We start from the raw sequence: 8,519 nt of genomic DNA, 5'->3' as shown, positions 1-8,519 counted from the left end.
AATACGCAAACAGAAACAAAAAAGACAAATACTGTGTGCATAGTGTCATTTTGTGTTTTTGTCTTTATGTAACACTATTCATGTTGGATTTATCTTTTTTGTTTCTCTAAGGATGTTTCAAATTTGGTCATACAAGTTACAGGACATGCAAACACATCTTGTGAACATGTAAAATTTTGTTTCCGAATATTTTGACACTTACAATTCAAATTTTGAAGAATGTTCATGGTATCAAATAAGGTGTGGTATCACTAGATATGTTCTCGGACAGTGACATGCCGGTGAAAGAGACTGCCGTACGTTGTATGATTACAACACCCAAATTAAGGTCGAAAAATGCCTCTGATTAAGATTGTTCATATACTTGCAGAAGTTCAGATGGGTGGCTGACCCATTGGATCCGCATCACCATCACATTGGTTCAGGCCCATACACTTGCAAAGCTAGATGTGGCTTTTATTAGAAGAAAAACGATTGATTAGCTAGGTAGGGTCTTCTCTCGATCTGATGTGCAATTGAGTTTGCCAGGGAGACAAGATCGCGGGTGCAGTCCGTAATGCCTAGGACAGAAGAGGGAAAGGGTTTATCCATCCATCTACTTTGTTGAAAATACCCATTGAGCATATCTATGTGCAATCTGACGGTGAAATTGACAGATCTTCATTAGAGAAAAAAGATGCAGAAGAGACTTTAATCATTATTAAGTTTTCTTGACCTGAAACAGCAGTACAGAGACCTTGCTGTATAGAACGGGGACATGCCGGTGAGATAGACTGCCGTGCGTTGTATGATTTGAGCACCCAAATTAAGGTCGAAAAAATGGTTGTGATTAAGATTGTTAGCACCAACCATATCCATTCAGAAGTTCAGAGATGGGTGGCTGACCGATTGGATCCGCATCACCATCACATTGGTTCAGACACTTGCAAAGCCTCTGATGAACCAACGAAAGAAATTGCTAGATAGGCGTACAAGAACCTAGCTAAGGACATTTTGTGACGGGGTATGCTACGACAAGAGTACCAACAAAGTTTGTACTGCCAAGCAAGCAACTGAACGTGCAAGAAAAAAAAAATAGAAATGCTACTGTTTGCAGGACCTTTGTAATTAACTCGCCGACAAAGTAAGCGGGCAATTTATGAAACAGAAACACGAGGAGGTAGCACGGACCACACAGATGGAGAGGAAAAGAAGGTGTGATACGTAGGGGCGATATTAACCCATGCAAATAAAAACAAGTCCGTCAAAACCATACAAACTCATACTATGTATGTAGATACACGATCGACTAGCATATATAGTAGGAGACACTTAACTCTCGTAATAACTGGAAGTAACGGTAGCTAAGTGGTATACTTGGGAACGCTCGTGGTGGCTTACGGACGGAGTTGTTGCAACGGCCGGCGTGACCGTACGTCTGCATGCAACCGCGGGCGGGACTTCCAGCCATGCACGCCGATCCACATGCACATGCATGCATCAGAAGGAGATCTTCCTGGGCTTCACCATGGCCAGCAGCGGCTGGTTCATCACCACCGTGAACTCCACCTTATCCTTGAAGTCCAGCGCCGGCTGCGACGGGTGCGCGCACCACTCGAACTCCTGCAGCATCCGCGCCACCATCAGCGCGATGTGCGTCGTGCCCATGTTCAGTCCGGGGCAGATCCGCCGCCCCGCCCCGAACGGGATCATCCGGATGCCCGCGGACCCCGTCATGTCCGCGGTCTCGCCGCCGGTCAGGAACCTGTCCGGGTCGAACTCCGTGGGCCGGTCCCACAGCTTGGGGTCCTCGGAGATGGTGGGGAGGAAGATGTCCAGGTTGGCGTCCGCGGGCACGTCGTAGCCGGCGAGCTTGCTCCCCGGCTTGACGGCGGCGTGGGTGAGCGAGAAGTACGTGGGCGGGTGCTTCCGGAGGAGCTCCTTGACGAAGGCCTGGAGGTACGGCATGTTGTCCGTGTCCTTGTCGTCGATTGGGCGGGAGTCGCCCACCTGCTGCATGATCTCCTCGTGGATCCGGGCCTGGATGGACGGGTTGTCAACGATGCGCGCCATGGCCCACTCGATGGCGGTGGCCGTGGTGTCCGTGCCGCCGTTGATCAGCTCCGCGCAGAGGGTGACCAGCTCGTCATCCGTGCAGACGTGGCCCTCGATACGGAGGTCCAGCACGGAGTCGAGGTACGAGAAGGGCGCGGCGACGCTGGGGTCCGGCCGTGAGCTCCCCTGGGCGTCGCGGAGGATGGCGCGGCGGCGGTTGATGAGAGGGAGGAGCGTGTCGACCTGCTCGCGTCGGACGGCGAGCACCCGGCGCTGCTGCCGCCAGAAGAGCGGGCGGAGGAACGGGAGGTAGTCGTCCATGCGCACGCCGACCGCGAGCAGCACCCGCTTCATGACGGCGTCGACGTGCACGATGTGCGCCTCGTCCAGGTCCAGCAGGCCGAAGGTCATGTCGAGCAGGATGCAGAACACGGCGAAGCGCGCGTTGCGGAGCACCCACACGGAGGCCCCGTCCTCGGACGCCGCCGCCTCGGCGCGCATCCGTGACACGAACCGGTCCATGGCGCGCAGCCTCGCGGGGCGGAACTCCCGGAGCCGCGCCGTGCTAAGCATCCCGGACACCATGTTCCGGCGCAGGGAGCGCCACTCGGCGCCGTAGACCGCGGAGTTGACGGTGAACTTGTTGGAAGAGAAGATGTTGCGCGTGGTGCTCTCGGCGGGGCGGCTGGCGAATTCCTGCCCCTTCTCCACCAGCGCCTCGTGCGCCAGCTCGGCGCTGCTGATCACCACGAGCGTGCGCACGCCCATCCGGAGCGTCAGGATGGGCCCGTACTCGCGGCGCAGGTCGCGGATGTAATGGATGAAGGGCTTCCCGGAGAAGGCCACCTGGAAGAGGTTCCCGACGACGGGCCACCCGGGCGGGCCGGGCGGGAGCCGAAGGCCCCTGTGCTTCCTGTTGTACCTCGCCACGGCGACGGCCACGGCCAGCGCCGCCGTTACCACGGCGGCCGTGATGGCGAGGCTGATCAAGGAAGCTGCAGGCATGGCGCCGGGAAAGGTGGCACGAGTCGGCTGTTGCATGGACATGGGCGCGATGAATGCAAGCGCTGGGCGAGATGGAGAGATCATGCATGAGTGGGATTTGAGTAGCTTCGGCCATGTTATAGGATGGCGGGAGTAGGGATGACCGGTTTAAATGGGAGGTGTAAAATGTGGTTGGGGAATTCAATTCGCGATTCGGCGCGCGCCTAGCAGGCCGACCGCCCACATTGTTGCCTCGACTGGGTGAGCCGTCGCGATGCTGCACCGGCCGCGGTCGGCACGAGACGAGGAGCAAGCTTAGCGCTCACGGCAATTAGACCATAATTTCTGCATACATAGTCTACTCGCTTAATATGTTGATAGCAATGGCTTCGCGTACAACTAAAATTGGAACAGTCGCGCCCGCATATGTGGTACGAATTAGTTGAGCTGTAGTCTCCAAGTTGCCAATTTCGCTAGATTTGAGCCACGGCAACAAAACCATTACCCGTCATCTCCATTCGATGCGCGATACTATCGAAAATCTTGCATTTCGATATGGATGCCGGGATCTGTTGAACAGACTTTTCGAGATAGATTTGCTGAACTTTTTCTTGCCTTCTTCCTGGTGCAAACTACAGATGTAGACAAAGGCCACTTTAGGTAACGACAATCAGCAAGGTAGCAACCGGAAACTTAGAAGACTATATTGCTGATTTTATCCAACCAAACATCGACGATCAAGCATATCATGGCAGTGAGAGGACTGGCGCGAGCCAGATGCATCATGCATGCCGCGGATACTGATGAGTGTCCGCAGCACAAAGACAATGGAAACGACAAGCGACCGAGGTGCTGACGAATTTGTAATTCATGAGTCTCTACAGCCGTTCGGTATCAATAAAATTTCTTTGGTACGAAGATCACTAATGTAGATATATCCAAAGCATCTGATTATCACAACCTAAACCTCTCGCACCCAACACGTTATTTGTAGTATGCAACACACAAAACTAGCATACTCAACACACAAAAAAATGATGTTTGAATCAATGCAAAAAAAAAAAAAAACTCGGTAACTTGAACACAACTATTTGCAACGAACATTTAGAAATATTACAACATTCCAACATCTCAGAGGATAATACACCACTTGTTGAAAATATAGTATATTGCCTAGCCCATTTCATCGGTCTAAACTTTTAAGATATTTGGCTAGTGGATCAATTCATTCAATATGGTATGAGAGTCCATCAGAGGTATTGAGTTCAAGGTGGTAAAATTACATATAAAAAATCGTCATTGTCAGATAGTTGAACCAACATGAGTCTCTGGATCAAGTGTATCCATCTATCACATTTGTTACCCGATAAGGTTTCGCCTAAGACCTATGTTCAAAGGTCCAAAACCATAACATTGGCAAATGTAATGGTTTTTGTGGAATACAGTATTATAAAGGGTTGGGTAGTGTTCGGAAAGAAACTTATCCCCTGACAATGTATCTTTCCAAAACCTAGTATTCAAGGCATTTCCAATCACTAAAGATCCCCTCACAAGGAATTCCCTTTAACATTCATAAGACCTTTCAAAAATAGAGAGTCGGTTGGTTTAGGTGAAACCTCAAATAAGGTTTTAGAGTGAAGATATTTATTGTGGAGGAGATCTTGCAACACTCCTTCCTCATTCATAATTTTATATAGACACTTTATAAGTGAACCCTTATTTTGAATTATAAAACCTCTACTCCTAACCACTCTTTATCTTTCTTCCAACAAACGATATTCCATTTAGTCATTCTAATTTATTTTTATGATCGTCTATTTGAAATCAAGCCTCTTTCTCACACCTTTGGGTATTTCAAGAAAAGAGAGCATGTGCATTGCAAGGCTCGTGATGACATAATTCTAAGAACTAACCAGTCCCCATATATAGGAAAGCATCATACCGACCTAACTACTCAGTTTTGTTTCTCAAAACGGTCTTCTACTGGTTTCCACTCACCATTTTTTAACTTAGGATAAATTGATATACCCAAATATCTAAATGGAAGAGACCCTACTTCATACTCAAATAAAAATTTGTATTCTTCCTATATTTCTTTTGCTTTGCCAAAATATAAAATCTCACTCCTGTGAAAATTTATTTGGAGGCTTGATAATTGTTCAGAAATTCATAGAACTAAATTAATATTAAGTGTCTTATCTAAATTATGCTCCACGAATAGAATAGTATCATCTGCACATTGCAAGATAGACACACTCTCATCAACTAGATGTGGGATGAGTCCACTCACTTGACTGTCTCCTTTAGCCCGAGCAATTAGGATTGCTAACATGTCAAAAACTAAATGAAAAGCAAGATGACATAAAGGATCCTCATTGGCGTAGATTTTTTTTTAATAATGACCTATGTCATTGGTAACCTTAATTCCTACAGTCCCTTTTCCTATAAACCTTTGAACCTAAAATCTTCAAGCGCAAGTGAAAGGACACGGATGCCACCTAGAGGGGGGTGAATAGGCGGTTTAAAACTTTTACGAATATGGCTTAACAAATGCGGAATAAAACTAGTTTTTAATTTGTCAAGCACAAAACATATATAACTAGGGTTCACCTATGTGCACAAAGAACTAATGCTAAGCAATACAAGTAACTATGTGATAGAAAGATATATAACTTCAAGCACGAAGGCTATCACAATATAAAGTGCATAAGTAAAGAGCTCGGGTATAGAAATAACCGAAGTGGCGCGGAGACAACGATGTATCCCGAAGTTCACACTCTTGTGAGTGCTACTCTCCGTTGGAGCGGTGTGGAGGACAAGTCACTCCAAATGCACGATGGCCACCGTATTCTACTCGAGAATGCCCACCAAAAGGGATGTCCTCGATCCACTATGGAACCTTAGGGTGGTCACCAAACCCGCACAAAGCTTGGGCTATCTCCACAACTTAATTGGAGGCTCCCAATAAATTGCCACAAAGGCTTGCCCTTGAAGAATCTCCACAACTTAATTCAAATCCCCAAGAACACCACAAAGACCACTAAGCCGTCTAGGGTCAAAAGACCCAAGAGGAACAAGCTCCGGGAACAAGCTCCCGAAGTGAATATCTCACGAACTTTCACCTCCACGTATCTGTTGACTGCCAAAACCCACCGGCGGGCAGCGACGGTCAACACGATAGAGCCGGGAAGAGCCTAGAGCTGCGGCTGGCTGAGACCCCTCCGAGCGACGGCCCGCAATGCTCTTCTGGTCACACGTCCGATGCGAAGTGCAAGGGCGTGCCACCTGACCTATACCTGGTCAGGAAGGTGATGGGGATGCCTCGCTTAGTTTCCTGCATGGCATACACGTAAACATTAAATACGAGCCTCGATCGGCTCTCAGGTTATCCTGTGAATCGGCTCAAAGAGCCGATCCACCCATGATTCGTACGGGGTGCACGAATATATGGTGATCCTGCTTGATCAAGATAAAGCTAATTAGATCTACGACGATTTAGGGTTTTCACCGCATAATCGGATCATCCTACTCCAGGTTGGGCCTCGCGGCCACGCACGGTGATCGTAAGCCGATCCTAAACAAGGCCTAAAAACCAACATGAAGTTGATCCTCGGAACATCCTGTTTAGGGCTTGCGAACGCCACCCTACGTGCCGCTGGATCCTCCCCCCCTTTGTAAGGCCTAACTATTGCAGATATTAAACTAATCCTTGCAGAACAAGGAGCAATCGTAACGGATCAGATCTACTAAATAAAGATCAAGCGGGGTGCCGCCCCCACACCTGAGATAGGTGTGAGGGCGGCTAGACATGCAAGGGTTGCACTACGTAAGCATGTTATACGAAGAACTATGCTAACCCTAACACATCTATGATAACTACGTTGCTCGCCATCAAAGACGCTTTAGTACGAGCAACGCATGAACAACGTGGGGCTTGTGCTGCCTAGATCGCAAGATGCGATCTAGGCAGCATGTCGCTTACCTGATAGAAACCCTCGAGACGAAGGAGTTGGCGATGCGCCGAGATTGGTTTGTTTTGGGTTGAACGTGAGTTGTTGTTTTTTCCATAAACCCTAGATACATATTTATAGTCCAGGGGACTTTCTAATTCGGACGTGCACCTAACCGTGCACGAGTAAAACTCTAACTTTTAATCTAAGATGCGATCTACTATATTACAGATTGAAAGATCGAGATGTCGCCTAGAGGGGGGGGGGGTGAATAGGCAATTACAAACTCTTGCGGATTTGTCTTGTATGAATGCGGAATTAAACTATCGTTTAGTTTACAAGCACCAACCCTAAATATGCTAAGCTCAACTAAGTGTAACAATAGTAACTAGAGCTAAGCAAGATAGGCACAAGATATATGTAGCACAAGTGATAGCAAGATATATGTACTTCAAGCACGATGGCTATCACAAGGAAAGAGAGCTCGGGTATAGAAATAACCGAGGCACGCGGAGACGAGGATGTATTCCCGTGTTCCCTTGCTTTGCAACAAGGTACGTCACGTTTGGAGGAGTGGAGGTCCCACGAAGGATTCCCCGCGCCACGAAGGCTCACCCTATTCTCCGAACCACACCCACGAAGGATAATGGCCCTTTCCTTATGGTTAGCTTTTCCTCCGCTCCGGAGATGGCAAGCTCCACAACCACTTCACAAGTTCCACGAAGGAGAAGCCCGGGCCTCTTCACAATCTTCTTGAAGAGATCACCGGAGCACCAATCACCAAGCCAACTAGGAGGTCACCCTCCAAGAGTAACAAGCTCACGGTCTCTCACTCGAACAAATCGTGGTGGAGAGCTCAACACTATGCAATGATGCAAAGCAAGAACACCGGAGGTGTTCAAGTCCTTCACACTCAAATCCCACCAAAGCAACGAATGCTAGGATGAGATTGGAGAGGAAGAACAAGGGGGAAAGTCAACCAAAGACTCCAAGATCTAGATCCCAAGAGATTCCCTCACTTAGAGAAGAAACGGTTTGGTGGAAGTGTAGATCTAGATCTCCTCTCTCAAATCCTCAAATATGAGCAAGAATGGTTGGAGGAATCAAGGGGGAGAGCAAGTTCTTCAAATAGCAACAATGGAGGTGAGAGAATGAGAAGAACTAGTTGTCTCAAGGTAGAAGAAAGGTATTTATAGTGGGGGAAGAAGAAATAACCGTTGGGGAAGAAACGGGGTGGAAAACGCATAAAAAATGCCTAAAAAAGTCGCCCAGCCGGTCAGCAGGCCGGCCGACCGGATCCTGGGCCGGAGAGGCCGGTGGCCTGTCCGGTCGGACCGGCCCACCGACCGGGAGCGGTGCACAGCGCGCTGGGCAGCCGATTTGCCACAGGCGCGCGGGGGAGAGCAGCAGGCCGCGTGGGCCAAGTCGCGTGGAGGCGGCCCGGTCCGAATTCCGGTCGGACCGGAGGAGCAGCTGGCTGGGCCGGTCGCGGACCTGGCCCAAGACCGGTCACGGGCCGCGCGGGGGAGAGGCTGGTGCGTGGGCCGGTTG

General features: G+C 49.1%; 1 protein-coding gene across 1 annotated transcript; it reads right to left on the bottom strand.

Moving 5' to 3' along the window:
* Positions 1–1,180: 1,180 nt before the first annotated feature.
* On the bottom strand, positions 1,181–3,135 carry LOC127334691 (cytochrome P450 77A4). The gene has a single exon (XM_051361219.2). The coding sequence runs from the start codon at positions 3,121–3,123 to the stop codon at positions 1,480–1,482; it is 1,644 nt and encodes a 547-aa protein (XP_051217179.1). The 5' UTR covers positions 3,124–3,135; the 3' UTR covers positions 1,181–1,479.
* Between the last annotated feature and the right edge of the window lie 5,384 nt (positions 3,136–8,519).

The sequence above is a fragment of the Lolium perenne genome, chromosome 2 (genome assembly GCF_019359855.2).
Source record: "Lolium perenne isolate Kyuss_39 chromosome 2, Kyuss_2.0, whole genome shotgun sequence".
Lineage (NCBI taxonomy): Eukaryota > Viridiplantae > Streptophyta > Magnoliopsida > Poales > Poaceae > Lolium > Lolium perenne.
The sequence above is the reverse complement of the archived record's forward strand: the minus strand, read 5'-3'. Positions and strand labels throughout refer to the sequence as shown.

Bases quoted from the DNA above. Each gene is read 5' to 3' on its own strand.
- LOC127334691 (XM_051361219.2), bottom strand. From the start codon at position 3,123: ATGATCTCTCCATCTCGCCCAGCGCTTGCATTCATCGCGCCCATGTCC.